Raw genomic sequence first — 21,686 nt, 5'->3', positions numbered from 1 at the left:
CCTTTATTATACATATTAAAGACATTTAAAACATTTCCATATTTTAGATTTTATGACCAACATTAAATTTAATACTGGTGACAACACTGTTACGAAATTTAGTTATCTCAACAATATCAAGCACTTTCAAAATTAATAATATTATCTAAAAAGGCTAACCACAACATTCCCCACACAATTTTCTATTTTTAGATACCTTTAAAGTCAGAAAATTCTTCTCCAATAGGAATATAAAAAGACAAAAAAAATATATAAAAAGACTTAATTTTTTAAAACTTTTTTTAGAAACTTGGCTTGACTTTAAAATGACCAATTTTTTTTTCCCTGACAGTCTGTATTTCCTGAGAATCTGGCAGTAAAAAGAAAAGGAAATTCAGTTTTGTTTTGTTTTAATATCAAAGTTTCAGCTTCTTTTTTTTTCCCCTATGGAGTATTTTGACTATTACAGGCCTGAACTTAGCACCTGCAAAGCAAATACCCTACCTCTCGCGCCACCACTCCAGCTCCTAGATTGTATTTTAGGTCATTTGCTTTGGAGCCTTCAATTAATACCTTTTTAAAGATTTTATTTATATTTATTAGTGATCTAGATATCATTTCTCTTGTCTTTGCTCTGGGGAGGATTTGAGAAATACCACTCTCACTTTTCAAGGAAGCGGCCTCTCTTTGAGATCATTTCTCAGCCATCGGCACTGGGGGAGCCCTCCAGAGCCTTCTGATTTTAACTTTTCTTAAATTATGGCAGCAGTACTCTCCAGCTCTTTCCTTTGCCTCCTACCCACATCTTCTGATTATCTGTGGTTTCAGCAGCTTTTGTTTTTGCCACAGCAGCTACTAGTCATGTTGGCAGGACATCCGGACTTGAATTTGTCAAGATCTTCTGCAAGCTTGAATGGATCTGAGATTAAATCCTGTCAAAAGACAAACCTATAAGAATGAACAAGTTAAAAGTGTTTGGGGGTACTAGGACCCTAATATTTCCTTTTGCTTAAGAGTGAATAATCTAGGAGAGATAATTTTACAATTCCATGGGGACACAGGATCATCAATTCTTTCATTATAGAGTGGCCGACTTCTTGGGGATTCTAGTCAAATTATTACTATGCTCAATAACATTTTAAACTTTCATCTTGAGGCTGGGGTCAAATTCCACCACTAAGCTATGCCACAGACTTTTGCTAATTTGTTTTGGTTTGGAAGTTACACATGGAGGTGCTAGGAGGCTATTTCAAGCTCAGTGCTTGGGCTTTATTCCTAGCAATGTTTAGGGAATCATTTAATGTGTCAGATTGAACCCAGGACTCCCATATGCAAAATTTGTGCTCCAGCCCTTTAAGCTATCTCCCAGGTCTTCTCAAGAATAAAGATTCTTGGGGCCGGAGAGATAGTATGGAGGTAGGATGTTTGCCTTGCATGCAGGTTGGTGGTTCGAATCCCGGCATCCCATATGGTCCCTCGAGCCTGCCAGGGGCGATTTCTGAGCATAGAGCCAGGAGTAACCCCTGAGCACTGTTGGGTGTGACCCAAAAACCAAAAAAAAAAAAAAAAAAAAGAATAAAGTAAAAATCTTACTGAACCAAAAAAAAAATCTTACTAAACCAGAGAAGTGGATTCACTTTGTTTTGTTTAGTGGAAGTTTTCCCACTTGTGTATGTGTTCTTTTTGAGGGAGTTGGCCACACTCAGTTGCACTCAAGGCTTACTTCTGGCTCTGTACTCAGGAATCACTCCTGATGGTGCTCAGAGGTCCTCAGGCAGGGCAATGGATAGAAGCAAACAAAGTCAGCCATGTGTGAGTGCCTTAACCCCTGTACAATCTCCATGGCCTTTTTACCTTTTTGGAACTGAAATACTGAAGGGATGAGAGATGTGCTCTTTGAATTTGCTCTAGGAATATGTGTGCGAGACAAGAAGGTATATCCCAGATTTCCAGCTATTATTATTATTATTTTTTTTTTTTTTTGGTTTTTGGGCCACACCCGTTTGACGCTCAGGGGTTAATCCTGGCTATGCGCTCAGAAATCGCTCTTGGCTTGGGGGGACCATATGGGACGCCGGGGGATGGAACTGCGGTCCATCCTATACCAGCGATTGCAAGGCAGACACCTTAACTCTAGCGCCACCTTCCCGGCCCGTCCAGCTATTATTAACAACAACTCACAAGCCTTGCTGAGAGGCAAAAACAGAATAGAGAATGAAATTTTACCCAGACCAGCTCAAGGAAGAAAGATGTGAAGAGGAGAAAAGAAAAGCAAGAAAAGAGAAAGAACAAAAGAACAAGAATTCTCAACAAAATAGTCTCTGGAATAGATGGGTGAATGCAGGACCCTTCTTCTCTCTATTACAGCAAGGGTGGGTGGGAGAGGAAGCCGAGCCTTGAACTTGGCTGCCTGCGTGGGTCTCAGGCTTATCACAGAGGCCTTCAGTGATAAAGCTAAGAGGCTTTTTGTCCCCCGCACCCCCCAACCCCCAGCACAAGGTTACATTTCTAGGTCACACAGCTGTTAATTCCTTCCTTCATTCCACCTTCAGTCTCAGTTGCACCCATGGCAGAAACTTGGAGCAGATATAATGATATTACACACAGGACAGAAAGAAAGCCAGTGGGATAAACCAGTTCATGAAACCAGTCTGAAGTCAAGAATCTCCTCTTGGGGCTGGAGAGATAGCATGGAGGTAAGGCGTTTGCCTTGCATGCAGAGGGACAATGGTTCGAGTCCCAGCATCTCATATGGTCCCCTGAGCCTGCCAGGAGTGATTTCTGAGTGTAGAGTCAGGAGTAACCCCTGAGCGCTGCCAGGTGTGACCCAAAAACCAAAAACCAAAAAAAAAAAAAAAAGAATCTCCTTTTTATAGGAGCCAGAGGGGCAAAGCTAAGCAAATAGGTTTTGGAGAAAGAAGTCACTTTGTTTACAAACTGTTCAGGTTTTAAGCCAGACTTTCCTAGAAAAATTGTGGCCGGGAAACTTTTCCAGAATAATCTGAGGAACCCAGACCCTGAGGACTGCTGGTTGTGGCCCCAAAATGATGATGATGATGATGATGTCGTCTACCTTTATTATTTAATTTGTACAAATTTTTCTAAGCTAGCGCTTAACCTTTTTGTATTTAAGCACCTTTGAGGATGGGGAGCAATAGTACAGTGGGTAGGGCAGGGCATTTGCCTTGCACAAGCTGGGTTCATAGGGTCTCCCATAGGGTCTCCTGAACTCACCAAGAATGATTCCTGAATTGCAGAGCCAAAACAAAGCCCTGAGCACTGCTGGGTGTGGCCCCAAAGCCTAAATAAATAAAAATGCTTTTGAGAACCTGCTGAAAGTCACAGAACCATTTCTGAGGAAACCCCCGTAGACACATCATCATGATAGGGGGTCACAGAGGCCCTGGGTTCTATTCTAAGCTCTGGGTCAGAAATCGGAGTGATCCGAATTGGAGGGATGAAGTTAGGAGATGTATTCAAATCCTGTTTTGGATGCGGATACGTGAGCAAGTTAAATTACAGTGATGAGCGGAACAGTTGATGCCCCTAACTTGTTTGGGGCTGGAACAACCTTCGCTGGTCCACGCGAGCCTCCCTGAGCGCAGGTGGCCGAGACCCACACCAACCTTGGCCTGCAAACCTGCGCCACCTCCGCAAGCAGCTGGCTTCTGTCCCAACGTTCCGAACTGGAAATCTGGGGCGAATCGTGAGTTCTTCAAGATTGCTGCAGTGTGTCCGTCCACTTCCACTGCCTCCCCTTCCTAAACGGAGGAACCAGAGGTTACAGGGTTGTTTCCTTCAGTTTTGTTTTGCAGTTTAGGGGCCATCCCTGTGCTCATAGGGTACGCAGGGAAACAGGTGGTGCAGGGGACCAGAACCTGGCCTCCCACTTGCTTAGTCCTTCAGCGCTGAGTGCTTTCGTTTTGAAAGTAGAGGCCCTAGGTTTGTAGTCATAGCACAATGGGTAGGATTGCTGGCCTTGCATGTAGCCAACCATGGTTGGCTCTGATCCCCAGCACTCCATATGGTCTCCAGAGCTCACCAGGAATGATACCCAAGTGCACAGCCATGAACACTGCTGGTGTGGCTTCCTTAAAATAAAATAAAATAAAATAAAATAAAATAATAAAAATAAAACAAAATAATAAAATAAAATAATAAAAGTCACAAATCAGAGTTAAAGTGGGTACAAAATGTCACACGTGGTACCAGGGATCAAACACAGGTCCACAGCTCCATTAATGATTTTCCCCCCCAAACCCCAAGACCCGAGGTCCCCAGGCCCGGCTGATGGGCTGCTTGTGGGAGCTGGACTTGGGGGGTCTTTGCAGGCTCCGCTGCGGGGTTTTGCGAGGAGGAGGGAGGGACCCCAGGGAGAGAGCTCCAATTGCCTGCCTTCCCCCGCTGGCCCCCCCAATCGATTTTTATTAAAAAAATTTTTTTGGTGTTTGGGACATACCCAGACGTGTTAAGGTCATTCCTGGTCATACTTAGGACACTACATGCAGTACTCAGGTAGAACTGGGAAGGACTGCATGCAATGCAAAGTAACTGCTATAACTACTATTATTCCTAGCTCTTGAGCCCCTTAATTTACTTAACTAAAGCTTGAACTTTGGAGGCAAAGAAAATAAATTGATAAAGTATTTTGAGCCAATAAATAGGAAGTGACAAACAGGTCCTTCCATCTTTAAGACAGATAGTGACCGTATCATCTATTTACTGATCCCCAATAAGCACCACTGTTTTGAGGTATGTGTGTGTAGATAGATTGATTGGCTGATTGATTGATAAATAGCTCAAAACATCTTTGTTTGATCATTTGGATTACACTAAGCAGTGCCCAGCTCTTCTTATTCCTGGATCTGTGTTTAGAAATCACTCCTGGAGTGGCTGAGGGTCTAAGAGGGGTACCGAGTATGCTGCATATAAGGAAAGCACCCTACCCACTGTACTATCTCTCTGGCCCCTGGTATATTATTGTTAAAAGCTATAAAAGTTTCAGGGTATTTTTGGGGGCAACCACACCTAGCAATGTTCAGGAGTTACTCCTGGCTTTATACTCAGGAATTACTCTAGCAAGTGCTTGTGGGATCAAAGCAGATACCAAGAATTAAACCCAGATCAGCCGCTACATGATCAGCCCTTCGGCCATAGAAATTCTGAGGAATAGGCATTGTTGTCCTTTTTCTTACAGAAGAGCACAATGTACCTCAAATAATTTTGGCAATTTACTTATCTACTCCTAAGTTAAGCAAACAAGTCAGGACTTGAACCCAGGTATCACTCTAAAGTGTGTATATTTCTATTTTGAGAAATGGAGTAAGAGTATCCATTTGTAGGCCGTAGAGATAGCATGGAGGTAAAGGTATTTACCTTGCATGCAGAAGGTAGATGGTTCGAATCAGGGCACCCTATGTGGTCCCCTGAGCCTGCCAGGGGTGATTTCTGAGCATAGAGCCAGGAGGAACCCCTGAGCGTTGCTGGGTGTGACCCAAAAACCAAAAAAAAATAAATAAAAAATAAAAATAAAAAGAGTACCCATTTGTATATCATTAAACAAAGCACAATTAAAGCATGAAAATGCAGCTGTATCACAATTGTTTCAATAAAAGAAAATTTAAAAGAAAAATGCAGTTATGCATGATCCCTCTTCTTTTCTATTCTGCTTCTCAATAATTCCATTAAACTAATGCTTCCTGAAGGCTGGCAGTAAGGAGTTAAGGTGATCACCCTGCTTGCTGTTGGCCCCACTTTCATCTCCGGAACCCCACACAATCCCCTGAGAACCTCCAGGAGTTACCCCTGAGCACAGACCCAGAAGTAGCCCCTGACTACACACAGGTATGGCCTTCAAACAAACAAACAAACAAAACCCACAAAACCAAAAACATAAATTACTGCATCCTGAATGTAATGAAAGACACTACTTGAATGTGATCAAATATTGTAGTTATCTAGGAGAATGTTTCGTTCCTAGGCTGGACATGCTGAGGTATTAAAGCAGGGGTCCTCAAACTTTTTAAACAGGGGTACAGTTCACTGTCCCTCAGACCATTGGAGGGTCTGACTATAGTAAAAACAACTTATGAACGAATTCTTATGCACACTGCATATATCTTATTTTGCAATGAAGAAACAAAACAGATACAAATACAATATGTGGCCCGCGGGCCATAGTTTGAAGACCACTGTATTAAAGGGAAACGTTGCATAGAGTAGGCATAATGTCCTATTCACAATTCAGTCAAGATGCACAAACTCACATGTACACACCAGAAAAGTGAGAAGCAATGCAAAGGTGAGCTTAAGTCCCAGTATGTGGAACAGGGTAGCAAGGATGGCACAAGTCAGGCTGGGGATGTAAGAAAGGAGTGGCGGGGAGGTGAGTCACAAGTTCTGGACATTCTTATTTACCTTAAATGTGAAATTGGCATCAAAGATTAGTTCTTTTTCATATCCTATGATTCCACCATTGTAAATAACTTGACATTTTTGCATTGGTCCTGTTTCAGGCACTTTGAAAAGGCGAAATGTCGCAGAAGCAAAACGACAGTCACCTAAAAATAAAATATGATCACAGTTCCTACCTAGCACTCCCGGCACCAGGGGGCTGCTCAGCAATCATGAGTGGACTGAATTCACTGTATTTAGGAGCTAACGTTGTATTTTACAACATGATTTATAAAATGTGACCTTCCCTTTACCAGTGTCCCAAATTTCCCACCCACCAACATAATCTGCCTCCATGTAGGAACAAACAAATTTACTTTACAATACAGAGGCAAATTGAATGATCAAAACTTAGATCAACAAGGGTCAATTTGAAAAAATTGTTCTATCTTTCCAACTAAAGTCAGTCTAAGGATTTACTGGTCTGGCTGGTGTTAGTTTAGCCTTCTGTATTATTACTGTTTAGGCTCACTGAGCTTGGTAGATTACTATGCAACTTTCCCGTTCAATTTTCTGTGATTCCACTGAGCTGACAGGACTATAAAATTTTGATGTATCACATGGTCCAGGATTTATAGATCTGAAACAAATCTGGTGACTTGGCAGTTTGATAAGGTTAAATCTCATAGCTGGACCATTTCTGTCAAAGGGTGTAGGGTATGTGTGGCTCCGGGCTATTGTGGATCATGCAGAAAGGGGAATCTTCCCCCCACCCATTCTGAGAAAGCCACAGAAGGATCAGCTCAGACAAAAGACCTGGAAAGTATCAGCGGCCATTATTTTCCTTTGGAGCTTGGTAGAGAAGCTGGGCTGTTTTTCTGCAGGATAGATCAAGGGTATAAGCAGAAGCTGCTTCGTTTTCTGGTGATGGGTGGGTGTGGGGATAGAAACTAACTTTAAAGGGCTTTATTAAATGCCAAGTCCGGGAGGTTGCCACTAAACAGGACAAACTGGAGATTTCCAAGGATAGGATGTCTCCTCAGGGACAGCCACTCATAGACCCTTACTGGTCTCCAGATGCAAACCTCCGGATTGTCACTTACCAACCACGTTTTCCAGTTCCTTGTTCTGAATTGTAATGATATTGGCGCTGACCAAACGTGGAGGAGAGAATCCAATTTTTTTGGCAAGTATAGCAAGGTCCTTCCAGTACAAAGCACCACCCAAGCACTCACCTGAAAAAGGTAAAAAAGAAAAAAAAAAAAGGCAAGAGAAGGACTGGCCATAGTTCCTAAAGCAGAGTACCTTCCTGGCATCTATAAGACCCTGAATGAATTCTCTGGCACTGTGCCACTTCCTTCCCCCTAGAACTACCAATAATGGTCCCTCTATTATTTGTTTGGGGTTTGGGGCCATAACTGATGGCGCTAGGGGCTACTCTCAACTCTGTGCCTGGGACTAGTGCCAAGGATTGGACTCAATCCTCCCAAATGCAAAGAATTTGCCCACTGAGTTCTCTCACCAAACCCTGTGGCCCCTATTTCAAAATAGAACCACATATATATTTAAATATACATGTCTATTATTTATATTTCATATATATTAATACTATATATGGTATAGTATATATTTATATAAAAACATGTTTGTAGGACCTATATACATGTATGTTATAAATATATGTGTATATATATATATATATATATATATATATATATATATATATATATATACACACATATATTCTACAAACAGAAGAAGAACCTTACAACATTCCTAAAATGTAGCAAGTTCCAATTAAACCTGAGTTTGGAGCCAAGATAACATGCAGTCTCACCTGTTGAGCTCCTGGGATTAATCTTCAGCATCAAAATCAATAGACTGATTAATAATAATCAGTAAAATTGGATAAGCCAGTTAATAGGCCATAGCATATATTCATGTGACAGCCACTAATATCACTTTCATTAAAGGTACTGGTAATATTCATGCAGTTTTTAGGTACATCCCGAAAAGCACTATGTTTTGTTAGTAAACTGGGAAAATAACTTGCCCATAAAACCATCTCTTAACTCGGGATTAATCTCATAATTATCTACCTTTGGACATATAACTAATAAACTATTTAAAGTTCTTTTTATTTCTAATGTCATTGAATTAAAAGTGAGTTCAGTGATTATGAGGGAGAAATGGTCTGAAAAAAGGCTAGTGCAGGACCACACTGGTAGTGCCACAGGACAGTTGCCTTGCATGCAGCCAACTCATTTCAACCCTCAGCATCACATATAGTTACTCCATAGCTCCACCAGAAGTGATCCCTGAGTTCAGAGTAAGCCCAAAATAGCAACAACAAAGACTGATGCAACTAACACACTGTCCACCACAGCATTTAAACATATTTTGGACACCAGAGACATAGCAGTAGAGCATTTACTTCATATAAATGAGACCCTGGGTTGGATCCCCAGAACAAGACACCGAAAATACATACCTGCTTGTTATTTATATATCAATATAACCTATATTTTGGGGGGCCAACAAACAAAGCCAATGATGAAAGGCTCAACTCTCTCAAAACCACTTAATAAAACTTCAAACAATGACATAAAGACCCCATTTAGAGGGATGATCATGCACATAAATTTTCTCTTAATGGAGTTTTGTTTTCCTGTAATTCCATTACCATTTAATTATACCAAAAAATATTAGTAAATCATTCAACCTGCTCAGGGGTAGGCTTAGGGAGGTTAGAAAACTGGGGACATTGGTGGAAAGAATTGGTGGTGGGATTCGTGTTGGAACACTAAATATCAGAAGTAACTATATTATGAGTAACTGTAAACCATAGTATTTAAAATTAAGAAATTTAATATTAAAAATAACTATGACTGTGCTTGCTTCGGCAGCACATATACTAAAATTGGAACGATACAGAGAAGATTAGCATGGCCCCTGCGCAAGGATGACATGCAAATTCGTGAAGCGCTCTATATTAAAAATAAAAACTATGACTATATGTAAGCACTGTACTACAACCAAAAAAGCTGGGTTTTTTGGGGGGGGGTTGTTTTGTTTTGTTTTGTTTTTGGGCACACCCAGCAGCGCTCTGGGGTTACTCCTGGCTCTATGCTCAGAAATCGCTCCTGGCAGGCTCGGGGACCATATGGGATGCCGGGATTAGAACCACCGTCCTTCTGCGTCTAATGCCAACGCCTTACCGCTGTGCTATCTCTTCAGCCCCCTGTTTTTTTTTTTTTAAACTATCTATATTTTCTCTCACTTTTGGTCAATTTTGCTGTTGCAATGACCAAGTGTGTTGCACACACACCTGGCTGCGATGCTCGTTAGAGCTGTTGCTCCTTAACTCAAAGTATTCCTGAAATCTAGAGATTTCACAGATTAAGGAACAATAGTTTAAACAATTTATTCAACAGGCCCAGGACATCCCACTCTGGCAAGGCAAACTTAGCCCCGGGGTTCCCATTCCACCAAGCCTCCTCACTTCCCACCAAGAATGGCCAATCTGAGAGTGTGTGACAGTCTTCCAAGCAAAACAAACTAAGAAACTTACCCCATAAGAGTTGGTGGGTCCTGATATTTTCTGGCAAGTCATGGCTGGCATAGATGTCACTGAAATAAAGCTCCCCACCAGACTGCAATGCAGATGACAATGTTAGATTGCATGAATAAAGGGCCAAACACCCACACTGCTTCAGAAGATCCTAATGAAAGGTCATAAATTGACTTACTCCAGGAAAACAATAACGAGAACTAACATTTTGGTGCCTCATCCAACAGGAAGTTAAGGATAGCTTTTACATAATGCTCCAGCCCCTCTAGGAGGACAGAGAGATAGCAGAGGGGTTAAGGCACTGCCTTACACCTGGACAACCCAGGTTCAATCCATGGTACTGCCAGAAAGTGATCCTTGAGCACAGAGCCAGGAGTATGCCCTGAGCTCTACCAGGTGTCACCCAAAACAACAAACAAAACAGAAAAAAGAAACTTCTAATGCAAAAAATGAAGCTTCTAATCTCATCTCCATCAAGAAAGAAGAAAGATAAAATATAAGCAGGAAGATAAGCCAGATCTCAGAAGAGAAAGTCCTAGGGATGGATTGGGTTTGGTGAGGTTAAGCTTTGAAGCAAAACTGTCCTTAAGAGGCTGACTGGCACTAAGGGTTAAATAAGCATCCTTCAAGCTACAGGTGCAGGTGACCTGGAAATGTGACTCAGTGGCTGCATACCTGCCTTTTAGTCACTCTGGTGACTCCTCCAACTCTTTGAGGCATGCCCCTAGTCAGTATGTTTCTTACATGAAGTGTTGTATATGAAAATATTTCCATAAGATTATTCTTTGCCTGTTGTCCCACCTTGACCTTCCAGGTGGGGGCGCTGTTGAGAACCGAAATAGTTTGGGAGCGAGGTTTTTTCGGGGTCTTTTGCCAGAGTGGCTGGCTGGCTCAAGGTGTGTTTTGGAGCTAGCAGGAGGCTGACAAAGGACTCTCTTCTCCCAACCTTTTAACCCTTAACCCTCCTAGCTGTGTGGATTATTTGCATGGATACATATTACCAAGATCTCCCCCCAAAAGGGGACAAAAGGATGGGAATCAATTTCTCATTCTGGGAGCTCTTTGCGGATACTCAAACAATCAACAAAGGTGTAAACGGGACCCAATGAATGGGCAAACAATGAAGAACTACTGTTAAAGGGACAAAGAGATTAAACAAAGGGTAAAACACTTGCCTTTCACATGACTGACCTGGGTTCAATCCCTGGCACTTTATCAGGGATAAGAGCCCTATCAGAAGTGATCCTTATAACTATAAGGTATATAGAACATGTAAGTAAAACACTCCATGACATTGAGACTAAAGGCATCTTTAAGTAGGAAACAGCACTCTCCAAACAAGTGGAAACAGAGATAAACAGATGGGACTATATTAAGCTAAGAAGCTTCTGCACTTCAAAGGAAATAGTGCCCAGGATACAAAGAGCCATCAACTGAATGAGAGAAACCATTCACCCAATACCCATCAGATAAGGGGCTAATATCCAAAATATACAAGACACAGACAGAATTTTACAAGACAAAAACATCTGGGGCCGAAGAAGGAGCATGGAGGTGTGGCATTTGCCTTGCATGCGGAAGGACAGTGGTTCAAATCCCAGCATCCCATATGGTCCCCTGAGCCTGCCAGGAGCAATTTCTGAGCGTGGTGCCAGGAGAAATCCCTGAGCGCTGCTGGGTGTACCCAAAATCCAAAAGAAAGGAGGAGGAGGAGGAGGAGGAGGAGAGAAGAAGAAGAAGAAGAAGAAGAAGAAGAAGAAGAAGAAGAAGAAGAAGAAGAAGAAGAAATACAAATGGCCAAAAGGCATATGAAAAATGCTCCACATCACTAATCATCAGGGAGATACAAATCAAAACAACTATGAGGTACCATCTCACACCACAGAGATTGGTGCACATCACAAAGAATGAGAACAAGTGCTTGCTTCGGCAGCACATATACTAAAATTGGAACGATACAGAGAAGATTAGCATGGCCCCTGTGCATGGATGACACGCAAATTCGTGGTGTTCCATATTTAAAAAAAAAAAAAAAAGAATGAGAACAAGCAGTGCTGGCAGGGATGTGGGGAGAAAGGAACTCTTTTTTTTGTTTTGTTTTGTTTTTGTTATTGTTTTTTGTTTTTTGGGCCACACCTGGTGGTGCTCAGGGGTTACTCCTGGCTATCTGCTCAGAAGTAGGTCCTGGCAGGAATAGGGGACCATATGGGACGCTGGGATTCGAACCAACCACCTTAGGTCCTGGATCGGCTGCTTGCAAGGCAAATGCAGCTGTGCTATCTCTGGCCCTGAGAAAGAAACTCTTATTCACTGCTGGTGGGAATGCTGTCTAGTTCAACCTTTATGAAAATCTATATGGAGATTCCTCCAAAAACTGGAAATTGAGCTCTCATATGATCCAGCTATACCACTCCTAGGGATATACCCTAGAAACACAAAAATACAATACAAAAATCCCTTCCTCATAACTATATTCATTGCCACCCTATTTACAATAGCCAGACTCTGGAAACAACCAAGATGCCCTTCAACAGATGAATGGCTAAAGAAACTGTGATACATATATACAATGGAATATTATGCAGCCATCAGGAGAGATGAAGTCATGAAATTTTCCTATACATGGATACACATGGAATCTATTATGCTGAATGAAATAAGTCAGAGGGAGAGAGACACAAAATAGTCTCACTCATCTATGGGCTTTAAAAAAATAAAAGACATTTTTGCAATAATCCTCAGAGACAAAGAGGAGGTTGGAAGGTCCAGCTCATGACATGAAGCTCACCACAGAGTGCAGAGTGCAGTTAGAGAAATAACTACACTGAGAACTATCATAACAATGTGAATGAATGAGGGAAGTGGAAAGCCTGTCTAGCATACAGGTGGGGTTCAGGTGGGGAGGAGAGAGATTTGGGACATTGGTGGTGGGAATGTTACACCGGTGAAGGGGGGTGTTCTTTACATGAGATTTGTTCTTTACAAGAGATTTGCTTATACAAGGATGGATATGGAGAGTATGATGCTAAGTAATATGTATTATCAGTCAGTATTATTCTGACTCTGATATGAACAGAGGAAGAGGGATAAACATAAAATGATATATTCATTTCTGGCATGTAAAAAATAAAGTAATACGGTCTTAATATATAAAGATAATAGAGACGAGTACCAAGAGGACCAGTCCTTGGTAGGAAGCTTGCCACAAATGGAGGGGGTGCACTAAGGATAAGGAAGAGACCACTATGACAATAATGATTGGAAATGATCACTCTAGACAAGAACTGCGTGCTGAAAAGAGGTAACGGGGGGCCAGAGAGATAGCATGGAGGTAAGGCGTTTGCCTTTCATGCAGGAGGTCATCGGTTCAAATCCCGGCATCCCATATGGTCCCCCGTGCCTACCAGGAACAATTTCTGAGCATGAAGCCAGAAATAACCCCTGAGCACTGCTGGGTGTGACCCAAAAACCACACACAAAAAAAAAAAAAAAAAAAAGAAAAGAAAAAAAGAAAGAAAGAAAAGAGGTAACGGTATCACTTTACTTTACACGGTGCCCCTTCAGCAACAATATTCCACACCACAGTATCTAAAAAATAAATAAATAAATAATAAAAGGGAGGAGGAGAGATAGAAAGAGAGAAAACGGGGCCGGCGAGGTGGCACTAGAGGTAAGATGTCTGCTTGCAAGCGCTAGCCAAGAAACGACCGCAATTCGATCCCCCAATGTCCCATATGGTCCCCCCAAGCCAGGGGCAATTTCTGAGCGCTTAGCCAGGAGTAACCCCTGAGCATCAAATGGGTGTGGCCCGAAAAACCAAAAAAAAAAAAAAAAAAGAGAAAGCGATTCATGCTATAGAGGCAGAATAGAATGTTGGACTGAAATACAACCATGAACAACTTTGTAACTATGTGCCTCGTGGTGATTAAGTTTAAAATATATTTAAATTAATTTAAAATGTATAATTTTTAATTATAAAAAAGAAGAAATAAGCAGCCCTTGAAACATGAACTGGAAATGTTCTTTAACAAAGGTTCACATCAAGAGTTTCTTAAGACTATACTTTCAGGGATCATTTCTATAGTATGTGACTAGAGAAGTTTCTCTGATCGTGTAGAGCACCCGAAGCCATGAGGAGGAGCCAGAGCGTCCTCTCCTGAGCGTGAAGCTGGCTTGAGATGTCGCTTCTGCGGCTGCCTCTTGCCATTGATGATCATTCTCCCTTTTCTCCGAAAAGAGTAGAGGGAGAGGATGCAGTCTGAGTGGTTTCGATTAAAAAAAAAAAAAAAAGAGTTTTTTCATCAGAGGCCAGAGAGATAGCACTGTGATAGGTTATTTGCCTTACATGAGGATGACCTGGTTTTGAACCCTAGCATCCCATATGTCCCTCAAGTCAGCCAGGAGCAATTTCTGAGTGCAGAGTTAGGAGTAATCCCTTAGTAACATTTCCATGGGATTATTATGTTACTGATCCTACCCTGATTGGTGATTGTGCCCTACCCTAGTGTGGTACCTGATTCTGATGTATAAAAGCAAGGGTCTGTGGAAGGCAAGGGCTTTTTTCTGGGGCTGATTCTGGGGCTTTTCTTCAGCATTATCCACTGAATAAAGCTGATATCTCCTGAAGCCTGACTGCCTGTTAGCTTTATACCCGCCACATTCACCTCAGAACCGCAGGCTGAACATGGTGGCAGACGGTCTGAGCTGGAGGAGAAAGACCTCATCCTCTATCCCTCCATCAGTCAACCCTATAAAGGGTTGTATTGCAACAATACATCAAGGCCGAAGCCCAACCTTCATGTGAGAGGGATATGTATCCCTGGGCCCCTGATCACTGCAGGGAGAGACCATCAGCATCAAAAAAGCCCCTGAACACTAATGAGTGTGGCCCCCAAACAACAACAAAATGGCCTAAAGCGGCCTGCTGCTCTGCAGAAGCTATGATGGGATCAGATATCTTTAAATAATAAGCCAATAAAGCAAAGACTTTGAACATGGTCAATGACTATACTGATTTTTAGGTTTACTATTGACGCTGTCAGCAAAGGAGCAAAGAAAAAGAATCTGTAATGACTTGTTGTTTGGTTTGGGGCTGCTCCCAGCATATTGTGCAACCCACTCAAGTGCAACAGTGCAACACTGCTCAAGGTTCCCATGCTCTAGCCTTTGAGCTTCCCCACCTGGAGTGGATTTCAATTGAGCAGTTAAGGGTTTGATCCACAAAGGAGCCAGAACAAGGTTGATGGGCCTTTTCTTCCCAATACTGAAAAACCTTTCATCACCCTTTTCCCCTTACCTTGAGCACTTGAAATACCTCCCGCAGCACTAGTTCTTTATCAGGCACAAGGTTAAGGACACAATTTGATCTAGAAGAGACCATAAGTGGGGTCAGAGAGATAGAACAGCAAGTAAGACACTTGTCTTACATGTGTTCAACCCAACATCAATCCCCAGTACCCCATATGGTCTCTAGAGCTCTGACAGGAGTGGTCCCTGAGTGTAGAGCTAGGAGTAAATCTTGAGTCCAACCAGGTATGGCCAGCCCCACTCCCACTCCCAAAAGACCACAGGACATATCAAGTCAATATATATCACATTGACATTTTCTTCTCCTTCTAGTCCCTAAAGGAGGTGACACGCACCACTTCTGCAAAACTGCTTCGTGCTACCTCCACCCCCACCCCCATTCTTCCTAACTCTCAGCTTTTTCCCAAGGAATGAAGAAAATCCATTGAGGGATATTATTCTTTCTGTCCTATGAGCCCCACATGATAAAACGCAGTGTGCAAGCTGCTGACACAGGTGGGCAGTCAATGAGACTGTCAAGTGGGAACAACAGAAAAAGGAGCAAAGGAAAGGAACAAAATGTGATCAAATGGGCACCAAAAGATGTCATAATACAGCAAGTAAAGTCTTGCATTCAGCAGACCAGGCTCCATCCTCAGAAATTCCCAGAGCCCCCTGCCAGGAGTAATCCCTGAGGAGAGTCAGCAGTATGCCCTGAGCACCCCTGATGTGGTCCTCCATAAAATAACAAAACAAAACAAAAATATCATGCTGGTCCTTGGGGCTCCTTGGTTTATAATTAGTTTAAAGTAAGTTCCCTGGGGCTGGAGTGATAGCACAGTGGTAGAACATTCCAAGAAGGACCCAAATTCAATCCCTGGTATCTCATATGGTCCCCCAAGCCTGCCAAGAGTGATTTCTGAGCATAGAGCCAGGAGTAACTCCTGAGCGCCACTGGGTGTGGCCCCAAAAACAAAAAATAAAATAAAGTAAGTTCCCTCACTGATTAAAGGATTGGTGTTAAAACATTGTATGGAGCCGAAGAGAGAGCACAGGATGGGGCATTTACTTTGCATGAGGCCAACTGGGGAGGGACCCAGTCTGATTCCCATCATCCCATATGGTCCCTGAGTTGCCAAGGGCAATTTCTGAGCACAGAGCCAGGAGTAGGCCTGACCCTTGCTGGGTGTGGCCCAAAAACCAATCAATCAATCAACCAACCAATAAATTTTTAAAAAATAACGTTGTATGCCTGAAGCCCATTCATGAGTAACTTGGTAATTTCATGGTGACTATATAAAAATTAAATAAAAATAAGATAAAATAAGTTTTATGGCTTTTTTCACTCTGGAGATGCCTGAATTCTCTCCTAAACATATCTCTCTCTCTTTCTCTCTCTAAAACTAAAAACATAATGAATTAAGTTAAATTGAACTTGTTTTGCTCTGTGTACTAGGGCAATTCACCAGTTCCATTCCACCAGCTTCCTGCCAAATTTAGTTTTCACACCCTAAGTGAGTCAATGCAACAAAGATTGGTGACATTTCTGTGTGCAGCAGGAAGTAGGGTGATATTCACATTGATATATATACCTACACCACAACATCGTAACTGTCAGCTTCAATTCCAGCCTCGCCCAACTTCTCTATGTAGCCAAGAACAAAAGTTACATTGGGGGTCTGGAAGCCAAATTTCTCCATGTGGTAATCAACATACTTCTTAGCCACTTCCACCTAAATGAAGAAAACCTGAGTTCATAATTAACATCTTAAAAATACAACATTGAGGGCCCGGAGAGATAGCACAGCAGCGTTTGCCTTGCAAGCAGCCGATCCAGGACCAAAGGTGGTTGGTTCGAATCCCGGTGTCCCATATGGTCCCCCGTGCCTGCCAGGAGCTATTTCTGAGCAGACAGCCAGGAGTAACCCCTGAGCATCGCCGAGTGTGGCCCAAAAACCAAAAACCAAAAAAAAAAAAAAAAATACAACATTGAGGACAGTACTGTGGGTAGGGAATTTGCCTTACAAACATAATTGACCAGTTTTTGACATCTAAAGGGTTGTTTTGTAGTGAACTATTTTATTTTAGACTTTTTGTTAGCAAACACTAAGTTTTAAATTATATTAGTTGTTTGAAGGTGTTTGCAGATTAAAATGTCTTATTTATATTGTCAGGGCAAGAAGCAATCTTCTTGCTTCACATCAGTATGTTAAACTATCTGCATTCACTAAATTTAGCTACAATTAAAACACTGAGGCAGCAAGAAAATATAAGATATATGTAAAAGGGGCCAGAGCGGTGGAACAAGCGGTAGGGCATCTGCCTTGCACGCGCTAACCTAGAATGGACCGCAATTTGATCCCCTGGTATCCCATATGGTCCCCCAAGACAGGAGCTAGTTCTGGGCATATAGCCAGGAGTAACTCCCGAGTGTCACCAGGTGTGGCCCAAAAACAAAATATAAATAAATAAAAAATAAAATATATATATGTGTGTGTATAAAATATATATTTTAGGGGGCCGGAGAGATAGCATCGAGGTAGGGCATTTGCCTTGTATGCAGGACAGTGGTTCGAATCCTAGCATCCCATAATGTCCCCTGAGCCTGCCAGGATCGCTTTCTGAGCGTAGAGCCAGGAGTAACCTCTGAGCACTGCCAGGTGTGACCCAAATAAAAACAAAACAAAAAATAAATATATATTTTTTATTTTAAAATAATATGCCTAACACAATTAAAAAAACTATTTTAAAATGTTCTAAATTAGGGGCCGGAGAGATAGTATGGAGGTAAGGAGTTTTCCTTGCATGCAGAAGGATGGTAGTTCAAATTCCAGCATCCCATATGGTCCCCTGAGCCTGCCAGGAGTGGTTTCTGAGCATAGAGCCAGGAGTAACCCTTGAGCGCTGCCAGGTGTGACCCCCCCCCAAAAAACCCAAAAAGTTCTAAATTATTAAAAAAGCATAATAACTAATAATATGTGTGATGAGAACATTAATAATTTATATTTAGTAATGGTCTAAAATTTTTGTTTTTAATCTGACATATAAAATTTTAACATGGAGTACTTATAAGCACAGTAAAAAACCACAGATTTTGAATTTATTTAATTTTGGTTCAAGTTTCTGACTAGGAGTTTTCTTTTCAAATACGACTTAAGAAAATTAAAAAGATTTTGGGCATTTAAAATAGGCTAAACTTTAAAAGAACACAAATAGAATTCCTGGTAATTTATAAAGTATTAACTTAAGATCTTTAAAGGTAGGGACTTTTGTTTTTTGAGTTCGTTTTGGTCACCTTTAATTAATATTTATAATTTATTTTTGTGTTTGATAATTGGAAAATTAAGAAATTATTATAGTTGTTTTACTGTAGGAATATTTCAAATGATATGTTATAAACAGAAAAGAAAGGTTAGAAAGAAAAAGGAGGAGCTGGAGCAAAAGCACAGCTGTAGGGTGTTTGCCTTGCACCTGGCTGACCTAGGATGGACCTCAGTTCAATCCCCAGAATCCCATATGATCCCCCAAAGTCAGGGGCAATTTCTGAGCACATAGCTGGGAGTAACCCCTGAATGTCACCGGGTGAGGCCCAAAAAACAAAACCAAAGGAATGTGGGTGTGTGATTTATGCAAGAAAAATAATGTATGGATATGTATGAAAGATAATTTATGAATGCTGATTCTGTGAAAAAGTAACCAGCTGGTTGCAAATTGAAATGGAAAACAGAATAAATGTAAAGGAATGTGCAGAATGTTTGAGGATGTGTAAAAAAAAAAAACTGTATAGTCTAACTGAATGATTATTATCAGTATACTCTAAATTAAAAATGTTTTAATATTTTGGTATAAAGAGTTCTATGCTTACTAGGTAAAAATGGGGGTATTGATAAAGTGCTATGAGCTCCTAAAGAAAAAGGTTTTGGGGGCCAGAGAGATAGCATAGAGGTAAGGCGTTTGCCTTGCATGCAGAAGGACGGTGGTTCAAATCCTGGCATCCCATAAGGTCCCCTGAGCCTGCCAGGAGCGATTTCTGAGCATAGAGCCAGAAACAGCCAGAGCCAGTCACACCCCTGAGCACTGCCACGTATGACCCCCCCCAAAATAAAATAGTAAAAGAATTAGCACCAGGGGTAAAAGGCAGTTCTCTTGAATCTAAAGCAGGAAAACGCCCCAAACTAACAACTCTTTAAGTTACAGGAATCTCCCCTCTCCTTGAGGTGCAAAATGATAAGAACCCTCTGCACATTCAGCTGATTCAACTTCCAGAACCAGAACAGAATGAAGATCATCCTAATGTACCAGCTGACAGAGGTGGCAGCTAAAGGACGACTGGCAAAAATGAATACCTAATTTATTTGTGGACTGTACCTGGATTCTTACCCAAACTGTGACTGGAGGGTTTGTGAGTAAACTGTCACCCTGGAGGACTCCCTCCCCTAACCTTTAATTTTGTGATTGGTAAATTGTGCCTTTGATTAAAGATAACAGTTCTTTGGCTTCTGTACTCTTCTTGCTTAAAGAAAATTAATTGCTGTTGTCTGATTTTACAATTGAACTACAACCCCTAGATCTTTAAATGAGGGAGGATGGCTCCTCCCTATGATCTTAAAATGGGGGAATGTGAGAACCAAAGCCCCCTGGGCCTAAGACCAAGGTGGTCCTAAATATCCAGTAAAGCCACTGTGAAATATTTTTCCACTCTGTAATTTTCTCATAGGCAGAGGGTGTTAGCACAAAGATAAAACTGCAAAATATACCCTATAAATAGCACGACCCTCCCTGTTCAACTGAAATAAAAGAACTAAGTGGGTCCAAATGTTCCACCAGCTAAGGATATGTTCCATCAGACAAAGACAAAGTTGAGTCAGCAATAAGTTGGGACAACCACCCTAAGCATGATGTGATTTCTGTTCAAGTGGATGAAATTCTTGCATTATTGTATCAACCAATGAAATATTTGAGTTGTTGAAGCTTGTAAATCTCTATATATACTTCTTGAAGATTTAACTCGGGGTCCTTGTCAAGACTCCCTTGGTTGAATAAGACTTGGACCTTGGGGCCAGAGAGATAGCACAGCGGTAAGGCATTTGCCTTAAACGCAGAAGGACGGTGGTTTGAATCCCGGCATCCTATATGGTCCCCCAAGCCTGCCAGGAGCGATTTCTGAGCATAGAGCCGGTGGTAATCCCTGAGTGCTGCCGGGTGTGACCCAAAAATAAAAAAAATTAATAAGAAAAAAAAGACTTGGACCTTGACTAGTTGAATAAACTCCCTTTTTCACCTTGCATTATCAAAGGTGGTCTTTGATTCTCAGCGCCGACTTGGGTGTCAACACAGACCCTAATAAAACAATCACCTTACCTCCTATACACTTTTTTTGGCCCCAAAATACGTTATCTTTTTTCTATAACATTTTCTTTTATGAATAGAATATACTTCCCCAGTTCTTTCTGGACAGTAAATCAGAGTCCTCTGAGCATGTGGGATATATTACAACTCATGCCTCACACAATGGGACAAAAGACCCTGATTGATACTCAGGATTTGCTTGATTCTCTTGAAACTCTTCCCTTAAGAAGAAAATCTTTTTAGAGAAATAACAGACAGAAGGAAAAGAACAATCTCTTTTGGGTCTTCATACATCAGAGCAAACATGATTCTGGATTTGTCCAGAAAAAAAGTTAACTGTCCACATTCTCTGCCTCCAGGACAGGACGTATTGGTGGGAGTCACAAGTAAAAAAGGAGAACAATTAACCTCACCCAGAGAGGAAGCAACTTGATTTCTAAAAGCATGCTTCTGAGAATGTTTCCTTACCTTCCAAGGCATTGCCTCACCTGACTTTCCGTCATATCGATTCCAGTGATATGTCCTTTCTCACCAACCAACTGACTCAGAGCATAGCAATCTCTGCCACTCCCACTACCCAGGTCCAAAATCCAGCAGTTTTTCAAACGCTCAGGGAGAACCAGGCCACAGCCATAATATCTGAGAAAGAGAGAGAAGGATAGATACATGTTTCTTTCCCCACAATGGACTACAAGGTGTAGAATCACCAATTTGTTTGTTTTGCTCTGGGCCACGCCTGGTAGTGCTCAGGGACTATTCATAACTGGGTGCTTGGAGATCACTCTTGGTAATAAACTGAGGACCCTACAGAGCTTCAGATCAATTGAACTTAGGCCTGCTGTAAGCAATCAGTGCTGCAGACCTTTGAGCTATGGCTCTGCTCAGAACCACCAAATCTTAGATAAGTTCCCTTTCCTCTCTCCCTCCCTCTTTCCTCCCTTTCATTTCTATTCAGTTGTTTCATTTTCCCCACTAAACTGGAGGCTCTCGGAGGACTCCAGATGTTTTGTTCACCATTGCACTGTCAAGTTATGCCAGGTACTAAAGTAAACAACCCCCAAAAACATTGCCTGAGAGCCAGATAGATAGTATAGTCGATAATTTGCCT

General features: G+C 41.6%; 1 protein-coding gene and 3 non-coding genes across 4 annotated transcripts in view; 3 read left to right on the top strand and 1 right to left on the bottom strand.

The window, feature by feature from the left end:
• Positions 1-423: 423 nt before the first annotated feature.
• The window catches only part of AS3MT (arsenite methyltransferase), a 29,851-nt gene continuing 8,588 nt past the window's right edge, over positions 424-21,686 (bottom strand). The window contains exons 4-11 of the mRNA XM_049790418.1: positions 21,067-21,217; positions 16,826-16,962; positions 15,240-15,309; positions 9,944-10,025; positions 7,476-7,607; positions 6,397-6,539; positions 3,606-3,740; positions 424-911 (exon numbers count right to left, since the gene is read on the bottom strand). Of these exons, the coding sequence (XP_049646375.1) occupies positions 804-911; positions 3,606-3,740; positions 6,397-6,539; positions 7,476-7,607; positions 9,944-10,025; positions 15,240-15,309; positions 16,826-16,962; positions 21,067-21,217 (958 nt within the window). The 3' untranslated portion in view covers positions 424-803. The remainder of the gene's footprint in view (positions 912-3,605; positions 3,741-6,396; positions 6,540-7,475; positions 7,608-9,943; positions 10,026-15,239; positions 15,310-16,825; positions 16,963-21,066; positions 21,218-21,686) is intronic.
• LOC125995303 (U6 spliceosomal RNA) lies at positions 9,263-9,369 on the top strand. Its single transcript, XR_007490847.1, has one exon. It is a non-coding gene; the product is annotated as a U6 spliceosomal RNA (small nuclear RNA).
• On the top strand, positions 11,861-11,965 carry LOC125995380 (U6 spliceosomal RNA). Its single transcript, XR_007490917.1, has one exon. It is a non-coding gene; the product is annotated as a U6 spliceosomal RNA (small nuclear RNA).
• Positions 13,997-14,210, top strand: LOC125995202 (small nucleolar RNA U3). The gene has a single exon (XR_007490768.1). It is a non-coding gene; the product is annotated as a small nucleolar RNA U3 (small nucleolar RNA).

Source organism: Suncus etruscus, chromosome 17, assembly GCF_024139225.1.
Source record: "Suncus etruscus isolate mSunEtr1 chromosome 17, mSunEtr1.pri.cur, whole genome shotgun sequence".
NCBI classification, from domain to species: Eukaryota; Metazoa; Chordata; class Mammalia; order Eulipotyphla; family Soricidae; genus Suncus; species Suncus etruscus.
This window is presented reverse-complemented; position numbering and strand designations above follow the sequence as displayed.